This window comes from Eumetopias jubatus, unplaced genomic scaffold (assembly GCF_037043125.1).
Source record: "Eumetopias jubatus isolate StellerSeaLion01/CBP00866 unplaced genomic scaffold, mEumJub1_p1.0 scaffold_2, whole genome shotgun sequence".
Lineage (NCBI taxonomy): Eukaryota > Metazoa > Chordata > Mammalia > Carnivora > Otariidae > Eumetopias > Eumetopias jubatus.
The window spans coordinates 201,358,052-201,382,539 of NW_028274808.1; the positions used below are offsets into that span (position 1 = coordinate 201,358,052).

General features: G+C 53.6%; 1 protein-coding gene across 1 annotated transcript; it reads left to right on the plus strand.

Annotated features, from left to right (window-relative positions):
- The first annotated feature begins 343 nt into the window (after positions 1 to 343).
- NELFA (negative elongation factor complex member A) lies at positions 344 to 24,413 on the plus strand. Its single transcript, XM_028088035.2, has 11 exons — positions 344 to 701; positions 16,229 to 16,400; positions 17,793 to 17,954; positions 19,122 to 19,211; positions 20,696 to 20,826; positions 20,921 to 20,990; positions 21,308 to 21,396; positions 22,168 to 22,279; positions 22,989 to 23,266; positions 23,424 to 23,523; positions 23,660 to 24,413. The coding sequence occupies exons 1-11, from the start codon at positions 492 to 494 to the stop codon at positions 23,842 to 23,844; spliced, it is 1,599 nt and encodes a 532-aa protein (XP_027943836.1). The 5' UTR covers positions 344 to 491; the 3' UTR covers positions 23,845 to 24,413.
- Positions 24,414 to 24,488: the final 75 nt, after the last annotated feature.

Genomic DNA, 24,488 nt, shown 5'->3' on the forward strand with positions numbered 1-24,488 from the left:
TCGGAAAGCTGGGCGAGAACGCAAGGCGAGCACACGTGAGCCTGCCTCCCGGCTACTCTGGACGCCCGGCCGCCGCGAGGCCGGGACCCGTCTGCGTCGCGGCCGGACGGGGACGGAGCGAGCGCGGGCGGCGGGGTAGGCGCCTCCGGGCGTCGGCCAACCCGGCAAACGCGCTCCGCTTTGCAGCGCGCGGGGACACCCGCCAGCCCGCGCCCCCGGAAGCCGCGTCCACCGGCCACAGGGGCGCGACGCGCCCTCTCCTGACGTCATCTTCCACGGCCGTACGGCCGCGGACGCAGCCATGTTACGTTACGGCGGCCGGAGGGCCTTCCTCGGCGTCGCCACGAAGCGCCTCGCCGAGGCCCCGCCCCTCCAGAGACGCCACCGCGGCCCTCTCCGGCGGGCGCCGCCATGTTGGGGGTCCTCGCCGCGGGCGCGTAGGTGTCTTCATAAGATGCCGGCTCGGCGGCACCCGGCTTTCTCCCCCCAAGATGGCGTCCATGCGGGAGAGCGACACGGGCCTGTGGCTGCACAACAAGCTGGGGGCCACGGACGAGCTGTGGGCGCCGCCCAGCATCGCGTCCCTGCTCACCGCCGCGGTCATCGACAACATCCGCCTTTGCTTCCACGGCCTCTCATCGGCCGTGAAGCTCAAGCTGCTGCTCGGGACGCTGCACCTCCCGCGCCGCACCGTGGACGAGGTGAGGCGGGCGGCGGTGGGGGCGCGGGGCCGCCCCTTCCAGTGACCCGAGACCCCGGGCCCTGCCCCCTCCTCTCCGACGGTCCCTGCGTACCCCCTCGCAGCCCTGCCCCGGACCTTCACCGTCACCCGGAACCCCTCCCACTCTCACGCCCCCCCTGCCCGCGGACCCTCGTCCCCGACCCTCACTCCGCCTGCCCGCGGACCCTCATTCCCGCCCCGGGACCCTCGTCCCCGACCCTCGCTCCCCCTGCCCGCCGACCCTCGTCCCCGACCCTCACTCCCCTTGGCACGGACCCTCATTCCCGTCCCGGGACCCTCGTCCCCGACCCTCACTCCCCCTGCCCACGGACCCTCATTCCCGCCCCGGGACCCCCCGACGCTCACTCCCCCTGGCACGGACCCTCATTCCCGTCCCGGGACCCCCCGACCCTCACTCCCCCTGCCCACGGACCCTCATTCCCGCCCCGGGACCCCCCGACGCTCACTCCCCCTGCCCGCGGACCCTCGTCCGCGACCCTCACTCCCCCTGTCCGCGGACCCTCATTCCCGCCCCGGGACCCTCGTCCCCGACCCTCACTCCCCCTGCCCACGGACCCTCATTCCCGCCCCGGGACCCCCCGACCCTCACTCCCCCTGGCACGGACCCTCATTCCCGCCCCGGGACCCTCGTCCCCGACCCTCACTCCCCCTGCCCACGGACCCTCATTCCCGCCCCGGGACCCCCCGACCCTCACTCCCCCTGGCACGGACCCTCATTCCCGCCCCGGGACCCTCGTCCCCGACCCTCACTCCCCCTGCCCACGGACCCTCATTCCCGCCCCGGGACCCCCCGACGCTCACTCCCCCTGGCACGGACCCTCATTCCCGTCCCGGGACCCCCCGACCCTCACTCCCCCTGCCCACGGACCCTCATTCCCGCCCCGGGACCCCCCGACCCTCACTCCCCCTGCCCACGGACCCTCATTCCCGTCCCGGGACCCCCCGACCCTCACTCCCCCTGTCCGCGGACCCTCATTCCCGCCCCGGGACCCCCCGACCCTCACTCCCCCTGGCACGGACCCTCATTCCCGTCCCGGGACCCTCGTCCCCGACCCTCACTCCCCCTGCCCACGGACCCTCATTCCCGTCCCGGGACCCCCCGACCCTCACTCCCCCTGGCACGGACCCTCATTCCCGTCCCGGGACCCCCCGACCCTCACTCCCCCTGGCACGGACCCTCATTCCCGTCCCGGGACCCCCCGACCCTCACTCCCCCTGGCACGGACCCTCATTCCCGTCCCGGGACCCTCGTCCCCGACCCTCACGCCCCCCTGCCCACGGACCCTCTTAATCTTCTCCCGGGTCAGGCCTGCCTGGCTCCGGACCGTCTGACCCACAGGCCTCACCCTCCCCGCGCCCGGGTTGCTGGTGGGGAGGGGCTGGAGCCCACCGGCCGGGAGGGGAGGCTGGGGAGCCCCGGAGCCGCGATCGGGTTCCGGAGCCGGGATCCGGAGCCGGGGAGCGCGGTGGACTCCGGGTTCTGTTCTGGGCATCTTACGGAATAGCCGCTCGTTCAGGGCCCTGTATTCTTTGAATTCTTAACACGCACGAACACTTCACTGTGTTCAAATGAGTGGATGTGTGAGATTTGTCTTCTGTTTTTTTCCATAACGGCATATGGTGTCGTTTTTCGTGCGAGGTAAAGTAGTTTTTCAAGATACTAAAGCCCCGTGGTTGCTTCAACTTTGTGCCACGACTGTTGCAGTTTTTGTGAGGACACTGCTGTAGTTTCTAAGTTCGCTGTGGCCCGGTGGAGCCGGTGCACAGGTGCACATTTGTGGGGCTGGCCGAGTAGCGGCGCCTGCTGTGCGCGTGCGTGTGCCCGGGGTGGATGCATCCACACTGCCGCGACTCCCGGTTAATTTTCCTTGCTGAATAGTGTTCCCTTCCCGGAGCGGGCAGCGCTTGATCCGTCCTGTTCTGGGGACACAATGGGTTGTGGACAGCTTTTGGCTGTTGTGGATAATGCTGTTGCCAGCGTTATTGTGTTTGCGTTAGGGTGTCAGGAAGCATGGACTTCTCTAGGGTACGATATCTAGCTTTGGGGTTGTGGGGTCATCGCATTATGCTACATTGTTTTTCAAAGTGGTTGTATCAGATTAAACTCCTCACCCACACTTGCCAGCCTGCTGGGTGCATAAAGGTGTTCGGTGGCTTTTCTTGTTTGTTTTTTCCCAAAGTACCTGCACCACTTAAAAAAATTTTCTTAAAGATTTTCTTATTTCTTTGAGAGAAAGAGAGCACGCACGTGAGGGAGGAGGGCAGAGGGAGAAGCAGACTCCCCTCTGAACGGGGAGCCCCTCCTGCGGCTCAACCACAGGACCCTCAGATCAGGACTTGACCAAAACCAAGAATTGGTCCCACCCAGGTGCCCCCTGGTGTAATTTGACATATACAATGTTAGTTTCAGACATGCAACATAATGATACAGTGTTTGCATATATTGCTTATGATCCGCACAGTAAGTCTACCGTACATGCAGAACTGGGGGGGGGGGGGGATGAGAACTTCTAAGACTTCTCTTAGCAGCTTTCAAATATGCAATACAGTAAGTAAGTACAGTCACCGCGTTGGGTGGTTTTGACTTGTGTTCGCCTTAATACTAACATGGTTGAGCATCCTTTCATGTATTATTCACTGATTTTCTTTTTTGTGAGTTACCTCTTTACATCATTTGTGGGTTTTTTTCCTGACAGTCTTTTTTTTTTTGCTATGTAGTTTTTTAAAAAACTTTATATATATACACATATATATATAAACGTTGGCTAGCAGTTCTTTTTCAGTTATATATTTTACAGCTCTTTTCCAGTTTTAAGCCTCTCGTAGGCTTTTTCACAGAATCTGTGGAGGTACAGACGCTCTCAGCTGTAACTGGGGGCCGGTGCCAGTCTTGCTTTCCCCTGTGATCGGGGCGGAGTTTGTCTTGTTCAGGATGTGGTGCCTTGCCTGGAGGGAGGGTGCTCCTGCTGTCGTGTTTGAGCAGCTCAGTTTGCCTTTCACATTGGAGTCTTCAGTCTACCTGGAATTGACCATTGTGTCAAGCTGGGAGTCCAGTTTTGTTTTCCACATGGATGTCCGATTAGTCCAGCACCATTTATTGAAGCAGCTGTTGATTTGCACTGTCACTTCTGTGGGTCTGTGCCTGGGCTCTGCTCTGTTCCTTCAGGCTATTTATATATCACTGTGTCAATAACCCACTAGGTCCTGTTACTGCCACTGTATACACATGTCTTGCCAGCTCACAGCAGACCCTCCCACTTTATTCTTTAGAAGCATCTTTGGCCACTCTAAGTTGTTTCTACTTCTGTATATATTTAATCTTCACTCCTCAGTTTACACATACATCATGTTGAGATTTTGATTAAGACTGAGTTGAGTTTATAGTGCATTCTGGGGTGAAATCCTCTTAATAATATTGAATCTGATAAATTGTGAATATGGGCATACCTCTCTATTTAGATCTCCTTTATTTGTTATAAAATTTTATGGCTTTCTTCATAGAGATCTTCCATCTTCTGTTAGATGTGTTACTAGACATATTTTTCATGCTGTCATAAATGGTATCTGTTAAATATTTTTTTTAGATGAGTTTGTGAATAGCTTCTGTGTTAAAGCTTACCAATTGCAATAATGTTCCTGTTGACTCTTTCTTTTTCTGTGTACTTACTAATTTCTTCCCAATTACTTTTTACTACTTTTTCTTGCCTTGCTGCACCCACCAGGACCCCTCCAGTACATTGTCTTTTTTCTTATCACACAATGAGAACTTTGACTGTTTTGCTGGTAAATACTATGTTTCCTATTATTTTTGGTAGATAGATTTTATCTGGTTAAGGAAATTCTCTTCTATTTCTAGATTTTTAATATATTTTTTATTTATTTATCTTTTTTAACTTTTTTTTTTTTTTAATCCATTTGACAAAGAAAGAAGCAAGGGAGGGGGGTGCGGCAGGCAGAGGGAGAAGCAGGCTTCCTGCTGAGCAAGGAGCCAGATGGGGGACTCCATCCCAGGACCCTGGGATCATGACCTGAGCAGAAGGCAGACACTCAACCAATTGAGCCACCCAGATGCCCCTACTTCTAAATTTTTTTTAATTTTTTTTTTTTTAAGATTTTATTTGAGAGAGTGAGCCAGGGAGAGAGCACGAGTAGGGGGAGGAGCAGAGGGAGAGGGAGAAGCAGACTCCCTGCTGAGCAGGGTGCCCAACATGGGGCTCGATCCAGGGACTCCAGGACCATGATCTGAGCCAAAAGCAGACACTTAACCGACTGAGCCACCCAGGAGCTCTTAAAATTTTTTTTAAAGTTGTAATCATGAATGAGTTTTCTTAGGAGTTCTATTGAGATATAATTCACATACCATACAATTCACTCATTTGAAATGGACAATTCAGTGGTTTTTGGTATATTCAGAGTTGTGTAACCATCGTCCTAGTCAATTTTAGAACATTTTCATCAGCCCCAAAGTAAACCCATACCTGTTAGCAGTCTCCCCTCCACCACTACTCCCACCTTCTCCAGCCTGAGGCAGCCACTAATCTGCTTTCTGTGCCTAGGGATTTAGCTGTTCCGGGCATCGTGTGAGTGGAATCACATAATATGTGGTCCTTGTGCCTGGCTTCTCTTACTTAGTGTAATACTTTCGGGGCTCGTTGATGTTGTAGTATGTTTCTATTTCATTCCTTTTTTGTAACTGAATGATATTCCACTGTATTGATAGACCACATTTTATTCATCAATTATTTGTCAGTTGATGGACATTTGGGTTGTTTACTCTTTTTAACTATTATGAATAATGCTGCTGTGAGAATTCATAACAAGTTTTTATAGACCTGTGTTTTCAATGTGGACATTGGATTTCAATTCTCAGGTATATGCCTAGAAGAAGAATTGCTTGGATCATATTATAACTATTTTGAGGAACTGCCAAACTGTTTTCCACAGTGGCCTTAGCATGTTTACATTTTACACGAGTGATTTTTGAGTGTTCGAGTTTCTCACACCTTCCCATCCTTTGTTATCATCAGTCTTTTTGATATAGCCATCCTGTGGTGTGAACATGAATGGGTTTTGAGTTTTAACAAATGGTTAATTTGTTACAATTGGCATGTAATTCTCCATATTTATGGAATAGCATTAAGTGTAAACCAACTTTGTATCCCTGAGGTATAAACCTAATTTAGTCATTTTATTTTTATTTATTTATTAATATTTATTTATTTATTTGAGAGAGAGAGCGAGCGAGAACACCATGGGGTGGAAGGGGCAGAGGGAGAGACAGTTTGAAGCAGACTCTGCACTGAGTGTAGAGCCCAATGTGGGGCTTGATCCCAGGACCCCAAGATCATGACCTGAGCTGAAACTAAAGAGTCAGAGGCTCAACCAACTGTGCCACCCAGGTGCCCCCAATTTAGCCATTTTATATTGTTGGATTATGTTGTCCTGATATTTTGTATAGGAATTTTATATTTATGTTCATGGGTGAAATTTACCTCTAATTTTACTTTATCTTTTTTTTTTTAAGATTTATTTATCTATTTTAGAGAGAGCATGAGCAGGAGGGGCAGACAAAGAGGGAGAAAGAATCTCAAGCAGACCCCGTGCTGAGCACAGAGCCCACTGTGGGGCTCGATCTCATGACCCTGAGATCATAACGTGAGCTGAAACCAAGAGTAGGGTGCTTAACTGACTGCACCAGCCAGGCACCCCTCTAATTTTACTTTTTCATATTGTCTTGTCAGATTTGGGTATGAAGTTATGCTACCCTTATAAAAGGGATTGTAGTGTATCCTCTGTTTTCCTTTTCTTTGGAAAGTTTTATAATCAAATTATTTCTTGCTAATGTTTGGTAGAACTTAGTAATAAAACCATATGGGGGACCTGGATTTTCTTTGTGGGAAGATTTTTGAGTATTGTTTTTTGGTTTTATAGTCTTAAGTAAAGGTTAAATGTTATATATATTTTTAAAGGATTAGCCATTTCTACTTAAACTTCAAATTTATTAGCATAACATAGTTAATATCCTTTTATCTTCTTAATATCAGAAGCATGTGCAGTGATGTTCCCTTTTTCATTTTTTTTCTCTCATTTTTCTTTTTCTTGATTCATCAGATACTTGTCAATTTTCTAAGACTTCAAAGTACCAACTTTTGGCTTTGTTGATATTCTCTGTTATGTATTTGTTTTCTGTTTCACTACTTTTTTGCACTTTCATTATTTTTTCCTTCTACTTTCTTTTTTATTTTGTTCTTTTTCTAATCTCTTAAGTTGGAGATTGAGTGCGACTTCATTTTTTAGCTTTTTTCCTAAAATATATGTGTGAAGCCATAAATTTTCTTCTACTCCCAGCATTAGCTGCATCCTTGCAAGTTCTGATAAATGGCATTTTCATTACTAAGTCACAGTATTTCCTAATTTCTATGATGATTTCTTCACTGATGCTGTATAGTTTAGAATTGTTTCTTAGTTTCCATACATTGGAGAGTGAGAGATTATAGTTATGTTTTTGTTAGTGAATTCTAGCTGAATTGAGTACTTGTCAGAGAATACAGTGTACAATATTTTAGTTGTTTGAAATTTAAGATTTGCTTAATGGCGAAATATATAGTCAGTTGTTGTAAACATTGTGATTGAACTTGAGAAGCATGTTAATCTCTAGTTTTGAGATCCACTACCCAATGAACCCAACAGTTCATTATGTCAATTTGTTTATTGTATTATATAGGTCTACTGTAGTCTTACTGATTTTTAAAAAACTATTTTATCAATTAGGGGCGTATGTTGATCTCTATTATGATATAGATTTGTCATTCCTTATGGTTTTATCAACTTTTGCTTTATGTATTTTGAGGCTATGTTATTAGGTATATGCAAATTTAGAACTGTTATAGTTGCCTGGTAAACTGAACCATGGATCTTTATATAGAGATTTCTATATGTGGTAATGTTTTGTCCTTAAAGTCTTTTTTTGTCCAGCTTTAATATAGATATATCAGCTTTTTTCTTTTTTTTTTTAAAGATTTTATTTATTTATTTGAGAGAGAGAGAAAGAGAGAGAGCACATCAGAGGGGATAGGGTCAGAGGGAGAAGCAGACTCCCTGCCAAGCAGGGAGCCCGATGCGGGACTCGATCCTGGGACTCCAGGATCATGACCTGAGCCGAAGGCAGTCGCTTAACCAACTGAGCCACCCAGGCGCCCCTATATCAGCTTTTTTCATTGATATATATCAATATATGTAGTTCTGGGACTTTGTCCATATTATAAGAATTTTTTATTTTCTTTTAAGTAAGCTCTGTACCAAACATGGGGCTTGTACTCAGTGACCCCAAGACCAAGAGTTACGTGCTCTACCAGCTGAGCCAGCCAGGCACCTCCGTATTATAAGAAGTTATAATTAAGAACTTACTAGCTGGATTGAAAAACAATTAGGTAATTCTGGGTAGTTTACTTTTCTGAAAAGCATTTTTATTTTCTTGGTGTTAAGAAAATTTTTTCTTTTCTTAATATTTTTTATTTTATTTTTTTTAGATTTTATTTGTTTGACAGAGAGAGGGCACACAGGCAGGCGGAACAGCAGGCAGAGGGAGAGGGAGAAGCAGATACTCCGCTGAGCAGAGAGCCCGATGCGGGGCTCGATTCCAGGACCCTGGGATCATGACCTGAGCCGAAGGCAGAACTTAACCAATTGAGCCACCCGGGAGCCCCTATATTTTATTTTTAAGTAATCTCTACACCCAGTGTGGGACTCAAACTCACCACCGCAAGATTGAGAGTCACATGCTCTACCAACTGAGCCAGCGAGGTGCCCCAAGAAAATTTTTAAAACATCTTAATTCACTTAGTTATCTTTCTTAAGTTATTTAAGGGTCTGATACTTTTGGGATGTTATTCTAAAGATTAAGGTTTTCTACATAGGACCATAGATACAGGGGGACTAGATAACTGGGCTAGATGTGTTCCACACTGTGTGAGACAGAGTTCTCTAGAGAAACAGAACCAGTAGGGTGTGTCCACGTGCGTGCATGTGTGTGTGTGTGTGTGTGTGTGCCCTATAAATACCTATATATGCCATATATGGGGGGGTGGCTTTTATGGAAAGGAATTGGCTTACATGATTATGGAATTTAGGAAGTCCTGAGATCTGCAGCCAGCATGCTTGAGACCCAAGAGAGCTGATGTGTAGTGCTAGTTAGAAAGCCAGCAAGCTGGAGTCCCAAGAAGAATGAGTGTTTCGTCCATATCTGAAGACTGGGAAAGACCCGTGTTCCAGTTCAGTCAAGCTGGAGTTGTGTCTTCAGTGGAGTGAATGAGGCCCACCCACATTAGGGAGGGCAGTCTGCTTTACTGAGTCTACCAATTGAGATATTAATCTCATCCAGACATACTTAGAACTTCTGTTTGAGCAGATGTCTGGTCACCCCTGGCCCAGTCAAATTAACCATCATAGCATCTGCTACAGCTTGTGTTTCTTAGTGGAATCCTGAAACCAGTTTACTTGTTTTGTGATGTATCTGTTCCTCTCAAAAGCTAAATAAACAACAGTTCTTAGCTAATACCTGGGAGGAGTAAGAGAGATTTGAATGATCCCTTGCTTTGGTTTATTTAGTGAGGGGTACAGAATTCAGTTGAGGCTCCTGCTCTAAGAATTTTTATCTGGTTAGGGGAGTAAGAATGATGTCTTGAAAATGTAGGCTAATGATTTTGGGAGACAATGTACATGAGGTGTTTTGCTAAATTAAATTACAAAGTGTCGTAAAAGGTAAATAGTGACTTGATGTTTTGGCTATATTTGAAAGGGTGTTTAGGAAATAATAAATGCTGGTACTGGATAAAACCGGTGATCACTTTGGTCTAAGACATTGACATTGGCACCAGTGGAAGTTCTGGGGAAGCAGAGGTGGCCGTGAGGTACTGTTTATTATGCAAAATTAACCAACTCATGAGATGACCAGGGGGAGTCCTAGGGATGCCAGTGCTCAGGGACTGGGGAACTGTAGACTCATCAGCTGGACTATCAGAAAGATAAGACCAGCTGCAGAGTGAACCAGAGGCAGTTTCTCCCAAGGTCACACTGCAGCTGGGAGGGTGGTCATAGCGCACCCTTTACTCACTGTGGCTCTTATTCACCGAGAACCCACTGTCCAAAATGACAGCTCGGAAACTTTGCTGCTTGAAATCATCTTCACAAGAATGAAATGTCCCGCTTTTACTTGGAGGATCTGACGCTTAGACACAGAGAAACAGCCTCACTTTCCAAGTCAGGGGCGGAAAGTCGGATAGGAACGTGTGGACGTGACAGCCTCGCTCTCACCTGTGTTGTGTTCAAGGACGCTGCACCCAGGTGCACGTCACGGTTCTGACACAGACCTTCTGACACACAGACTCACCACTTCATTAACATTTTACCTCAACTCTGCTGCCATGCCCCCCCCCCCGCCCCCATCCAGCACCTCTGTTGTTTCTTTTCTGCCTGTGGGGTGCAGCTCCATCCCACAGCAAGCAGGAGCCTGCATCAGGTTGTAGGCTTCCCCCTGATGGCCTCAGAGCGTTGGCCCAGGACACTGGGTCACTCTGTAGTCCTGCATTTTCCTATGGCATGTTTTGGTGGGCTTTTTGAAATTACAGGTATCTTCCGTCTATTCTAGAAAATCTCAGCAGTTATCCCGTCACATAATTGCCTATACCTCAGTTTCTCTCCCTTGTTGTCTGCTTCTCCAAGGAGGTGCATGTGGGATTTCCCTCTGTCTCCTGAGCCGAATGTCTCCCTTGTGCAGTTTCTAGTGGTTTCCTTTCTTTCTTATGGTCTGGATAGTGTCTAACTTACCACCCCATCCCTTCCTTCGTCTGTGGTTAAACTGTTTACTGACTCCTTCTTCCTTCCTACGGAGTCTGTGCTGTGGCACTTACTTTTACCCCCACGTTCTGCTCCCACATTTCCGCAGGCACCAACCGTTCTCTTCTCGTTATTTATTTTAAAGATTTTATGTATTTCTTTGAGAGCGAGCGTGTGTGCACAAGCAGGGGAAGGGAGAGGGAGTGGGGGCAGAGGGAGAGGGAAAAGCAGGCTCCCTGCTGAGCAGGAGCCCGGGATCATGACCTGAGCAGAAGGCAGACATTTCACTGAGCCACCCAGGCGCCCCAGTTCTGTTTAACATGTGTCTTTTTGCATGTGTCCTTTAAAAGTGTGTGTATTGCTTTTAGGTGTAATTGACCTAAACTGCCTGTATTTAATGCGTGTGATGTGACCTCTGCACACCTGTAAACTAGCACAGAGAAGGATCACCACCTGGGTCTCCTGTCCCTCTCCTGTGCATCTGCTTCTGTCACTGTAGATTAGTTCACATTTCCTAGAGTATTATTTCATGGAATCATACAGAGTGATGTTTTTGGTCTGGCTTCTCTCACTTAACATCATAATTTTAAGATTAACCCATGTGTCCATGTGTACTAATAGCTCATAACTTTTTTTGAAGATTTTTATTTATTGATTGATCAGAGAGAAAGAACAAACAAGCAGGGGGAGAGGCAGAAGGAGAAGCAGGCTCCCGCTGAGCAAGGAGCCCGGTAAGGGTACTCGATCCCAGGACCCCGGGATCATGACCTGAGCCAGAGGTAGCCACTTAACCGATTGAGCCACCTAGGCACCCTAGCTCTTAACTTTTTTTTTTAAAGTTTATTTAAATAATCTCTACATTCAGCCTGAGCTCAAACTCATGACCCTGAGATCAAGAGCTGCGTGCTCCGGCGGAGCCGGCCAGGCGCCCCCTATAGTTCTTAACTTTGACTGCTGAGTAGGCTGCCTCCGTGTGGACATGCTCCAGAAACGGGTATCTCCTCGTGTGGACTGTCATTCTCCAGGGGAAACACACAGGAGATGGGTAGCTAGGTGCTAGGTGTGTGTTTCACTTCCCTTTTTTTAAAAAAAGAATTATTTATTTGAGAGAGAGTACTTGGGGAGGGGAAGAGAGAGAGAATCTCCAGCAGACTCCTGCTGAGCTCAGAGCTTGCCTCGGGCTGGATCCCACGACCCTGAGATCGGCACCTGAGCCGAAACCAAGAGTCGGATGCTTAACCGACTGCGCCCCCCCAGGCACCCCTCTGTATTTCACTTCTAAAGAAACTGGGGGGCTGCTCTCCAAGGTGGCGGTCTCGTGTTACCTTCCCTCTGGCAGTGGCCAGGGCTCCAGCTGCCACGCTCTCCGTTTGGTGGTGTCCTTGCCCTCTCAGGCACTGTCCTAGGGCTCAGTGTTCCATAGTCACTAACGACGCCGAGCATCTCTCGTCAGGCTCGTACCGCAAATCTTCTTTGGTAGAGAACCTGTTCACATCCTTCAGGGCATATATATTTTTTTTAAAGATTTTATTTATTTATTTGAGAGAGAGAGAGAGAGCGCACAAGAGGGGGGAGCGGGAGAGGGAGAAGCAGACTCCCCGCTGAGCAGGGAGCCCGATGCGGGGCTCGATCCCGAGACTCCAGGATCGTGACCTGAGCTGAAGGCAGTCGCTTAACCGACTGAGCCACCCAGGCACCCAGAGCATATTATTTTTAGTTGATGTAAATTATATTGTCTATGTACTTAAGTCAGAGTTTTTAAACAAAACATTATTTTCAAGATTCACCCATGTTGCTCTTCATCTAATCCCAGGGTTGGCAAACTTGGCTGTGACCTGTTCGTAAGGCCTGTGAGCTAAGAACGTTTGCACGTTAGTAAAGGGATTGTTCAAAGCTGTGTCTGTCATTCCTTTTTTTTTTTTTTTGACGTGGCCCGCAAGCCCTCAGTAGGCACTGTCAGGCCCCCCGCAGAAGACGGGCAGACTCCGGGTCTGCTACGCTGCGCCCCCATGCTTGGTGTCCCTGTGCACACCGCTCTCCAGCCCGGCTATGACAAGTAGTGCCGCAGCACAGAGCTTCTTATCTTACCCAGGGGTCACTGTGAAGGTTTCTTTGGGATCTGCGCCCAGGGGTGGGAATGTTGGGTCGTAGAACATAGCTGCTTAAATGGTGACATGGTGCCACCCTCACTGCCACCTGCAGTGTGCGCTTGGGCCCCCACCCTTCCCCCTCGGGTCCGTCCACTTTTCTGTTTTTGTGGATCAGGTGGTTGGAAAGTGCTACCTTGTGTTCATTTGAGGCTGCTGTTCCTGTGTTCGCTGCCTTCTCAAACTTCTGCCTTATTCATTGCCTGTGAACAGCATCTGCCTTCGGGGCGCCTGGGGGGCTCAGTCGGTGAAGCATCTGCCTTCGGCTCAGGTCACGATCCCGGGGTCCTGGGATCGAGCCCCGCATCGGGCTCCCGGCTCAGCGGGGAGCCTGCTTCTCCCTCTGGCTCTCTCCCTGCTTGTGTTCCCTCTCTCTCTGACAAATAAATAAATAAAATCTTAAAAAAAAGAATAGCATCTGCCTTTGTTTCTATTGGGGTTGCTGTCTTGTTGATTTGCAGGGACTCTGTATATTTTGGATAGTAAACACTGCTGGTTTTGAACATTACAGATTGCATCTGCCATTCTGTTACCTGTCTGTTAACTTTTTCGTTTGCCCTTCACTGAACAGAAATCTTTCATTTTAATACACAGTAATAAATTTTTTGGTTTATGGTTTGTGCTTTTGAAGTTTTAAGAAGCTGTTATATGTGCCTCTCTCATTTCACTAATGGGTCTTTAATGCTGTGAGATTGGAAGCCAGTTTTATTTTCCTCAGAGTCCCAGATCTGTCTCCAACCATGCATTTAGATGCAGGCCAACTTTTTTTCTCAGGGATTTGTGTGTGGTGTGTGTGTGTGTGTGAGAGAGAGAGAGAGAGAGAGAGGGAGAGCCTGTGAGCACACACACCTGTGAGGGCATGCGATGTTCCAGTGGCCCATGCCAGGTTGCCCTCTTGCAAGAACTGGAAGCTTCTTTTTTTTTTTTTTAAAGATTTTATTTATTTATTTGAGAGAGAGAGAATGAGAGATAGAGAGCACGAGAGGGAAGAGGGTCAGAGGGAGAAGCAGACTCCCCGCCGAGCAGGAAGCCCGATGTGGGACTTGATCCCGGGACTCCAGGATCATGACCTGAGCCGAAGGCAGTCGCTTAACCAACTGAGCCACCCAGGCGCCCGAACTGGAAGCTTCTTTTTTTTTTTTTTTAAAGATTTTATTTATTTATTTGAGAGAGAGAATGAGAGATAGCACGAGAGGGAAGAGGGTCAGAGGGAGAAGCAGGAGAAGCAGACTCCCTGCTGAGCAGGGAGCCTGATGCGGGACTCGATCCCGGGACTCCAGGATCATGACCTGAGCCAAAGGCAGTCGCTTAACCAACTGAGCCACCCAGGCGCCCGAACTGGAAGCTTCTTATTCAAGCATCTGTGTCCCCCCAGAAACCCAGTGAAAGCCTACCATGAAAACATGGCTGAATGTAGGATTCTTGTTGAAGATTTAGTGGGGTTTTTTTGTTTTTGTTTTTTAGATTTTATTTATTTGACAGAGAGAGACACAGCGAGAGGGAACACAAGCAGGGGGAGTGGGAGAGGGAGAAGCAGGCTTCCCGCGGAGCAGGGAGCCCGATGTGGGGCTCGATCCCAGGACCCTGGGATCATGACCTGAGCCGAAGGCAGATGCCCAACGACTGAGCCACCCAGGTGCCCCAAAACAGTAGGCTTTCGTGAACACAAGTGGATTCTCTGTTTATCTTGTGCTCACTTGTGAGCGTTTTGAGATCAGGTCTTATGTCTTGCTTGTGTCTGTGTCCCTAACACCCCACCTTTTGTGGCTCTCGGGAGAGACTCGGGGTCTATAGAACGGGTAGGTTGTTAGAGGGTCTGGTTCATTGTAAATCTCATCTTGGGAGGCTTCTGTATCGGTGCGTGTGTGGTGGCCTCATTTTTTCCACTGCCCCGTAGGATCCACTGCAGCTGCTTGGTCTCCATGCTCATCTCTTTGAGGAACCGCCAGCCCGGCTCCCAGTGCTACGTGCCCAGCGGTGTGTCCAGAGGGCTCCAGTCTCTCTGCCCCTTTGCCAACATTGATTGCTGCCCACGTTTTTGATGCTGGTCTCCCGGGTGTGTGAGGTGTGCCGGCCCGTGGGGCCCACATCACCTTTGTGGCCTCTCCCTTCCTGCGTTGTCCTCTGCGAGTATGGGCGCTCAGGACTTTCCTCACATACACAGTCTGTGTTTCTTGTTCTCAGTGCTTTGGGGGTGATCGTTGACGGTGGAACCTGTCATCTTACTGAGCCACTGAAGACACATTTAGATAGGAGTAATTTTTTTATATATAATTTTAGTTTGCCTGAGACCTGTTTTTATCCTTAACTCTGTAGTAAGAGACAAGCAAAATTGTTTAAATTTTCATTTTGTGCCTTTTTGTTTTTAATGTAGAATAGAGCTTATAGCTCAGCTAAAGAAAAGGGGGAAGGTGGTGGGTGGGGCCATTCTTCTATAACAATAAAACGCCCCCCACCACAGATGTTAAAAAATAAACGTTTACAGTTTTTGCCATGAAAAGAACATACTTCTGCATCTTTCAAGAGACGGCCTTTAGAACCCGTCCACTGGCGCCCGGTCCTGTGTGTGGCCGACAGGGGGCGCCCAGTGTCAGAATCGGAGCTTTGAGCTCCGGGCAGGGGTGCCTCTCCCCTGGTGGGTGGGACCCGACGTGCACTTGGGTGTGGTGACACCGTCAGGCCAGGAGTGACGAATCTCACATCTGAGGAATGGAAAGGAGCTCTGGGCCTCCCCGGGCTCTGGCCCATTCCGGAGAGGTGGCGTGACAGGGCGGGGGGGGGGGGGGTCACACAGCCAGAGCTGTGCGCCGCCTTCTGCCCCTTCCCCAGCCCTCTGTTCTGCTGAGCGTGGCTGGGCCACCTACGTCAGTGCTCCCAGGACTGTGGGCCGGCCTCCCCATCCCGAAATTTCCCCATCAGCAGGTTTCCTAAGCAGGGGTGTTGGTGGCCTGCCATAGGTTCTGGGTAGCATGCACTCAAAGGCAGTTGCCCGTCTTTGGACAGCCTTCCCGTCTGCTGTTGTTTGGGCACACGAGGGGCCTGGGTGCCTCTGGGAGCCATCTCGGAGGCTGTGGGGAGATGCGGCCCCCCAGGGGAGGGTGGGCAGGCAACTGGCCCAGGTGGGGGCATCACTGTGAGTGGGAGTCGCAAGCTGGCAGAGGCTGTGGCAGCCCGGGGAAGTGGGATGGCCGTGGGTGGGGGGCACAGAGGAAGGAGAGCCCGCAGGCTCCCGAGAGGATGGGGCGTGGAGGCAGTTGCTGTAGAGGTGGGATGCTGTCGTGTGCCCCGCAGAAGCTACAGCGGGGTGCAGAGGGGGCTCCCCTCTGTTTAAAAACGAAGGTGCACAGACGCTGGCTTCTGCCCCACTCCGTCCTACCATCCTGAGCAAGGCGCTGGCGCGTGTCAGAGTGGTGGTGGTGGGGGGGGTGTTCCTGGGAGGGGTGGGCAGGGGTGGTGTCTCTTGGGGGCCCCCCGCTCAGGACTACTGTCTCTCCTTTCTCGGCAGATGAAAGGTGCCCTGGCGGAGATTATCCAGCTGGCCACCCTGGACTCGGACCCCTGGGTTCTCATGGTAGCTGACATCCTGAAGTCCTTTCCCGACACAGGCTCGCTTAACCTTGACCTCGAAGAGCAGAATCCCAACGTTCAAGATATTTTAGGAGAACTTAGAGAAAAGGGTATTTGTGTGTGTGTTTTATGCTGGGAGGAGGGAAACAGGTCTTCCTTTAAACCTCTTTTTCTGGAGTGAATTTGGCGTCTAGAATGTTGCATTTTGTGCCTGCGCGCTGTGTACACAGCCCGCCCCTGCCGCCCTGGACGCTGCCCCCCAGCTTCTAGCCAGACAGAGCTCAGGACAGGCCGCTGCTCCCCGCACTTGCTGCTGTATCTGAGATTTCACACCGTTTTCGCGTTCACGTGCCCTCTCTCCCTGCTCAGCTCATTGAGGCCATGGCTTCTGCCCCTTCAGGTTGCAATGCACTCTAGAGCTTAGAACATTCCTTGGCACAGAGTAGATGCTCAGAAATGCATCTTGAAAATATCACCAGTTCAGTTGTTTTGAACGTGAGCTGAAAACCATTTAGGAAATATTCTCAAATGGTCAGAAAGAACATAGAGGAGGAGGCAGGCTGTTCCTCCCCAGGTTCCTCTCCTCATTTGGAGAACTGGATCTGGTGTGCCCCTTAGAGACGGAACCCGTGCTGCTGCAGGCCGAGTGGCTGGACCATCATTCCCTGCAGGTGGCCCCTGACACAGCCCTTTCTCCCCTACGAGGTGACTACCCTGTCACACTGTCGGTTTTCACTTGATCTCTAATGGCCCACACGCTCCACGGATGCTGCAGGAGCACCGGGAAGTAGACCCAAGATGTCTCTGTCCTGGTGCTTAGCTTGACAAGGGTCCAGCGAGGTCCATGCCCACCTGGGTGACATCTCTTGGGTGGGAAGGGCCTGCTCTGTCTTCAGCTGCAGGTGGGCTCCTCGGCCGCTGGGGGACCTGGTCCTAGAGGGTTTGGCATGGGGGAGGGGTGCACAGGAAGAGTGGGGGCTGGGTTTGAGCTCCTTCCCCCAGGGTTTCTCCTGAGCTCAGACTCCTGGGTGAACACCCAGAGCCAGATAGCTGCCTGGGTGCTGCTTCTGAGGGCCAGGATTCAGCAGGGGCCGGGAGCGACCACAGGCTGTGACCACCACAGACTTTCCCTTCCTGCTGCTGGGGGCGTGTCTCAGCATTTCTGATGCCCTTAGGGTGCTTACAGCACCCTCCAAAAATGGTTGTATTGACGTTCATCTGTGGTGCCCGGGCTGACGAGTAGCAGGCAAGCCAGGATGTAGCGGTTGGGCCACCCGTCTGACCGCCAGCTGCGTTGGCGGCCTTGACTGTTGGGTGATGGTGGAGTGGAGCCTCTGGGGAGTCCATGCACTTGTTTTCTGTGTTGAAAACAAAGCGGAAGATCCAGGACCATAAATGGGAGACTGCATTTTCGGTTCGCATTTTCACATGAGCTGTGCTAGCCACGGCCAGGTGAGGGCCTGGCAGCTCCTAACGTGTTGTGTTGGTTCTCGAATGAGCAGTGAACGAGTGTGAAGCATCCGCCATGCTGCCCCTGGAGTGCCAGTACTTGAATAAAAACGCCCTGACGACCCTCGCCGGACCCCTCACTCCCCCAGTGAAACATTTTCAGTTAAAAAGGAAACCGAAGAGCGCTACGCTGAGGGCAGAGCTCCTGCAGAAATGTGAGTGCCCCCCCGCCCCGGCCGCCTCTGGAGGCCCAGCAGCGCTAGGGACTCCACGGCTCAGGTCACGCTTCTGTCTTCCTCTGTGCTTTTTATTTCTAGAGTTCCTTTAGATTTTATGATACCTAAACTTCGTTCAAGACAGTGGCTACATAAAGTTTTGGGGTTTTTTTTTTTTTTTTTTAGAAATTTATCACTGCTATGCTAAATCGTGTTCTGAAGTCTGCTTTAGAAACTTCAGAATTTTTAGGTTAAAGTGTCTAATCTTTGTTACAAAAAATGAAATCTACAAACCACGTCACGTGGGCAGTGAGAAAGGTGGCCTCGTGAGGGCTTTTTGAAAGGCTGGGCCCTCACTCTTAGAATTTTGTGTTTTTCTGGAGTTGCAGATGATGTCCTTTTGACCTTAAAGATTTTTGGCCATTTTATTTAATGTTTTCTCAAGTAGTGGTGTTATCGAATGCATGTGGAAGATATTTGCCAGATAAAAAGGCAAGGAAATGGAGTCCTTCAACCAAATGGCAAAACTCAGATTTCATTTAGCTTTTATTTTGAATGGCTGTGGACTTGGTATGAACCGTATACATAAATGCCCTGATTGCCAAGAAGCTAGGGTCCTGGGTCCGGGGCTGCTCTGTGGCTTCATGGAGCCGGCAGGACGGGGGCGCAGGCTCAGGCCCCGGTGCCCGCATGGTGAGTTGGTGCGCCACCCCCGCCCCCCCGCCACCTCGCGGTTCACCTTCCCCTTCTCCCGTCCCACCGAGCCATCTCAGGAAATTCTCGTTTCCTTCCTCATATTTATGCATCTGTGAGGAGAAACAGCACACCTTGCCCGGTGACCGCCTGTGTGGGCATGCTCCACCGGGCCAATGGGGCCTCCCTCCGGTCCACCGGAGAGACAGAAAGCCCCTCTTGGGGCCTCTGGAGTGCGGTTCTTTCTGCCCCCCTGGCTCTGCTTCCTTGAGAGTAGGGTTTGCTAAGCAGAAAACAGGACATTGGAAGTCGGACTGGGCTGCTCAGGGAATGCGTGAATGCTTATTTAGGAAAAGCGGGCCCTGTGTCTGTAACAGTGCATACAGATCAGGCTTCTTCGGGAGCCAGATTTAGTAAGGCGTCGCGCCCCTGCGGTGCAGGGCGCGTGGCTCACCTGACGCAACCCTTTTACAGCCACCGAGACGGCCCAGCAGCTGAAGAGGAGCGCGGGGGTGCCCTTCCACGCCAAGGGCCGGGGGCTGCTCCGCAAGATGGACACCACAAGTAAGGCTGCACGCTCCTGGGCCGGCCCCAGGTCTGAGCTGTCCCTGGCCTGTCAGAACCTGGGGCTCAGCCTCAAAGTCACGGTCTTTCCTTGTTAGCAGCGTCATTTAAGTGTTGAGATCGGCGCCGGCCACAGGCCCTGAAGGCGCCTTGAGGTGTGTTAGTGAAGGGAACACGTGAAATGACGAGAGAGCTCAGGGTTGAGTTCAGGTTTTCCACTTGCAGAAGCACCTGGAAGTTTGTGTGAACATGCTAAGAGGAGCCAGACCAGAATTTGAGGGAAACGCTGGTTTCCCTCCCTCTCTGTGTAGCGAACACAGGCGGGTGTGGGTCGGTGTGGGTCACGGCCAGAGCTGCTCTGTGGGCAGAGAGAGAGGGGCGCCCCTGCAACTCGTGTTGTCAGGCCGCACCTCCCCCCTCCCTCAGGGTTGGAAACAGCCCTGCACACAAACAGAACAGATGCTGTGACCAGAAGACCCGGTTGCCCTGGGGCTTGTCCCCAGAAGGCACTGGACAGAAAACCCAAAGAGGGCAGAATGGCCATTCTCCCGCGGCCCAGGGCCCAGGGCCGACCGAATAGCAGGGAAGCTGGGTCATCTGAGATGCACACACCTGTCGGAGCCCAAAGGGAAGCCTTGGGCGGGGGGGGGGGTCCCCGTTCTGTAGGGCCTGCCCCACCCAGCGAGGTCCTGGGGGCAGTGGCGTGGTCACTGTGCCCTTGACACAGCGTCCAGTTCAAGGTCCAGCGTGCTTCTCTGGTCCTGGCGGTGCCTGCGCCCGCGTCACACTGTGGCATGGCAGCGTGGGTCCATGTTTGAGTGCTGAGATGGGGTCCTGGAGGCGGCGGAGGGGAGGCGCCAGACGCCCGGGGACGGGGACAGGCCCTGTTCAGGAGGCACCGTCCCTGTGTGTCAGGCGAGTCCGTTTCGACAGCCTGGGGACCAGCCTTGGGGGGCGGGGGGGATTCTGTCTGCAGAGCGTTTGGGGATCTAGCCGTGAACGGTCCTCATCACCGAGAGGGGCAAGAAGGAAGCTAGGCTGAGAGTCCTGGTGTGTTAGGGTGGGTGGCTGTAGGCATGGATCTTTTTTTGGTGTTTTTGGCAAAAATGTCATAGATTGGCTGTGATGTCATCACTTCCTGTGGCCTCGCTCTTTGACTTGACGCCTGAGCGCTTGGCTCCCCGGAGAGGTGGCCCCTCACCCCCTAATGCCCGGGGTCGCTGGTGCCCTGGTGACGTCACCCCCACCCCCTCAGAGACCCAGCCAGTCCGTTTGAATCGGGGTCGTGCCTGCTGAGCCCCTGACAGGCTTGTGGGGGGCAGGGAGGGCACTGGGCCTCGCTCCCGTCCAGGGGGCTGGCGGAGCGGCTCTGCTTCTTGCGGCACAGCGTGGAAGGGGCAGGAGACAAGCCCCTGCCCGCAGCCCTGCCGTGCGGGGCGGCCCCGTCCTCAGGCAGCCACCGACGGGCGCTGTCCTCTCCGCAGCCCCGCTCAAAGGCATCCCGAAGCAGGCGCCCTTCCGCAGTCCCGCCGCCCCCAGTGTCTTCAGCGCTGCCGGGAACCGGACCCCCATCCCGCCCTCGAGGACACCGCTGCGCAAGGAGAGGGGAGTGAAGGTGGGCACTTCCCCTCGGTTCTCTGCGGCCTCAGCAGAGCGGCCCGGCGCCGCCCACACGGCAGTCACGGGCGGGCCTCTGTCTGTTCTGGCAGCTGCTCGACATCTCTGAGCTGGACATGGTGGGCGCCGGCCGGGAGGCCAAGAGGAGGAGGAAGACGCTCGGTACGTCCGCGGGGCTCCCTGCAGGGTCCGTGCGGGTCGGGCCCGCGCCCCCGACCAGTCCGTCTCGTGTTTCTCGTGCCACCGGTGGCCTGTGTGTTGTGACGAGATGGTCCTTAACGGGGGAGCCGGGATCACACGTGGCAGAGCTTCGCTGAAACTAGCGCACCGCGCGCTCTGCCGGAGACTTGGGTTTGAGGCGCACGCTCAGCGAGGTGTTTCCGGCCGCCGGCTGACGGGGCCCCTCCCGCACCCCGGGGGCCCGCTCGTGGGGTGCCACGCTGGCGGGGGCACTGGCGAGGACTCTGCTTTGTTGGCAGATGCGGAAGTGGTGGAAAAGCCGGCCAAGGAGGAGACCGTGGTGGAGAACGCCACCCCGGATTACGCGGCTGGCCTGGTGTCCACACAGGTGGGGCTGCGTCCCCGACGGCCCGCCTGCCGCCCCCCCCAGCCCCTCGTGCGCCGTCGTGCGCGCCGCCCTCGGCCCGCTGGTTAGCCACACGATGTGCCCTGTGGGTGGCAGCGCCGGCCGGAGGCCCCGACCGGGGCGGGGGGAGGACATCGCAGTAGGGTTGCGCGCACGCATGCTGCGTGTGCTCTGGGGGGGGGGGGGGGCTCCTTGGCGAGTCCCCTCACTGCTGTGCCTCGGTTTCCCCTCTGTCCGGCGGAGGTGGCAGTGCCGGCCTTGCAGGTGCAAGGGAGGGAGGGCGGGCGGGCAGGCGCTGGCCGTCGGCCCTGCGTGTGGGGCTCGAGGCCTGCCCGTGACTGGGGAGGTCAGCGGCCAGACAGGGCCTGCTGCTTGGGAGTCTCGTCCCCACGGACCGTGCAGCGCGTGGGTTCAAGGCCCCGGGCTAGGGCTGGAGAAGGGCCCCGGGGCCAGGGTGGTTTCTGGGTAGTGGCTTAGTTTCTTCCTGTTGCGGGGCTGTTCCCTCATTTCCTACAACGAGGGAGTCTTCCCTTTATCGTTGGCTTTGTGGTAAGGGGGGACCTCGAGCAACTTCTCTCCCGAGCGGCGGCTGCTTTGAGAAGCTCCCTAAGCAGATGGGGGCAGTCCCGCCCTGAGGGGAGCGGAGCCCGCTGTCCTGCCCCAGGGTTGGGGGTGGAGGCTCACGCTGGAGCCAGCCCTGGGCGCCCCCCCCACCCCCCGCCTCCAGGAGGGACTGTAAACTCTGTGTTCCAGAAACTCGGGTCCCTGAACAGCGAGCCGGCACTGCCGTCCACGAGCTACCTGCCTGCCACACCCAGCGCGGTCCCGGCCTCGTCCTACGTCCCCAGCTCCGAGAGCCCGGCAGGTGAGCTCCCCGCCCGCGCGCTGGGGTGGGACGGAGCGGCCTCGGACTCGGACTCGCTGCCACGGGGCTGCTGTGTCCTCCTTCCTGAGCCGTTGCTGGTGCTGACCTGCTGGCGCGAGTTTCCAGGAACGAACCCAAAGTTTTCACCTGCTCCGCCTTTTCTGGGGGCAAACAGGCAGCGGCCCCTTAGCGTACTGCGGCGGGAGCGCGGTCTGCTGGGGGAGGGGGGTGGCCTGGCTGACCGCGCCTCGGGGCCCAGGGGTCCCCTCACGGTCCCAGCCTCTCTGAAGCAGAGGAGGATCCGGGGTGATGGCCTCGCCTCTGGGGCTCTCACTCCACTGGGCTTGGCTTTGCCCACCAGGAGCTTGGTCCCGGGAGCGCAAGTGGCCTCATCGGGCTGGAGGCAGCGGCCTTCCTGTTTTACCAGGGCCTTGGGCGGGGGGCCCCGGGCCGCGCATCTCGTCTGCCGGCCTAGAGAAGCCGGAGACCTTTGGCTCCAAGGTGGGGGGGGGGGGGGTGTCCCTGTTCCCCCCCCCGCCGCCCCCCGCCGTGCGGACCCGGAGTTGAGGTCTCAGGGCAAGCAGGGTCGAGTGGTCAGGGCCTGGGAGGTGGGGCAGAGCCTGCCCCCCACTTTCCCGAGGGGGGTGGGGTGGGGGCGGGGGTCCCCGGGCCCGGCCGGCCCCCTCACCAGATCTTGCTCTGCCTACAGCACCGTCTTCTCGGGAAGCTGGCCTGCAGGCTAGCCGGCCGCCCGAGGAGCCCAGTGCCCCCAGCCCCGCGCTGCCAGCGCAGTTCAAGCAGAGGGCCCCCATGTACAACAGCGGCCCGAGCCCAGCCGCACCTGCGCCTTCGACACCCACCTCACCGCTGACGCCCACCACACCTCCAGCCGTCACCCCGGCCGCCCAGACACCTCCGGTGGCCATGGTCACCCCACAGACCCAGCCCCCTGCCCAGCAGCAGCCCAAGAAGAACCTGTCGCTCACGGTAGGTGTGCCTTAGGTGACAGGCGAGAGCCACCAGGAAGGGCGTGTGGCCTCAGCCACCCACACCTGGAGAGTGCCTGGCAGGGGCCTCCAGGTGGACACGGGCAGGGGTGCTGGGTGGGCCCGGGTACCCACACCCCCTCTCCCCATGCTTGCAGAGAGAGCAGATGTTCGCTGCGCAGGAGATGTTCAAGACGGCCAACAAAGTCACGCGGCCCGAGAAGGCCCTCATCCTGGGCTTCATGGCCGGTTCCCGAGGTGGGTGTGCACGGCCGGCCCCGCCGGGGTGGGGGGATGAGGGCCCCCCCCCCCGCAGGGTGGGGGGAACGGGTTCCCCGCCCCCCACCCACCCCCACCCCCCAGTGCCCCGCCCAGCAGCCCCTGCCCTCCACAGAGAACCCGTGCCAGGAGCAGGGCGACGTGATCCAGATCAAGCTCAGCGAGCACACGGAGGACCTGCCCAAGTCGGATGGCCAGGGCAGCACCACCATGCTGGTGGACACCGTGTTCGAGATGAACTATGCCACAGGCCAGTGGACGCGCTTCAAGAAGTACAAGCCCATGGCCAATGTGTCCTAGGGCCCCCCCCGCCCCCGCCCACCTTCACTGCGGGGCTGAGGGACGACCCGTGACCGGCCCACGACTGCTGCCGAGCCCCAGCCCACGGAAGCTTTTAGGTTCATTTCTTGGGGGTGTTCTGGACTTATTTTTTAAATTTTAATATGGGTTACCTTTTGTGTGATTTCAGATACTTTTTTGGATTCAATATTGCATTTTTGAATGTTAAAGTTAACCAAAAAACTTATAACTTCCTAATTTTAGCGACAGCTCTGCCTGTTAGACTTTTATCTTTTTTTTTAATTTTTTTCTTAAATTCCACTGACCACGAGGGAGGGCTCTTCCTTGCTAGTGCGCCGCTCTTCCCGTCCCACGAGGTTGAGGGGACCAAAGTGAGGCCCAGCACAGTTGAGAACGGGGTGGGGACGGCCTGCCACGTGCCCCGGAGCGGGAGACGCCGGGCTGCACACGCCATGCGCAGGTTTTGTATTTGTCTTTTGTATGGTTGTGAGCATTGAGACCAGTCTTCTGGTGCCTGTTTTCATTGTACAAACGATCCAAGTAATTAAAGTATAGCTTTTCTAAAGAAAGCCCCGGAGCTGTGTTTTGGGCCAGCCTGGCCTCTCTGCTCCAGGGCTCCAGGCCCTCTCGGGGGTGGGGGCTGG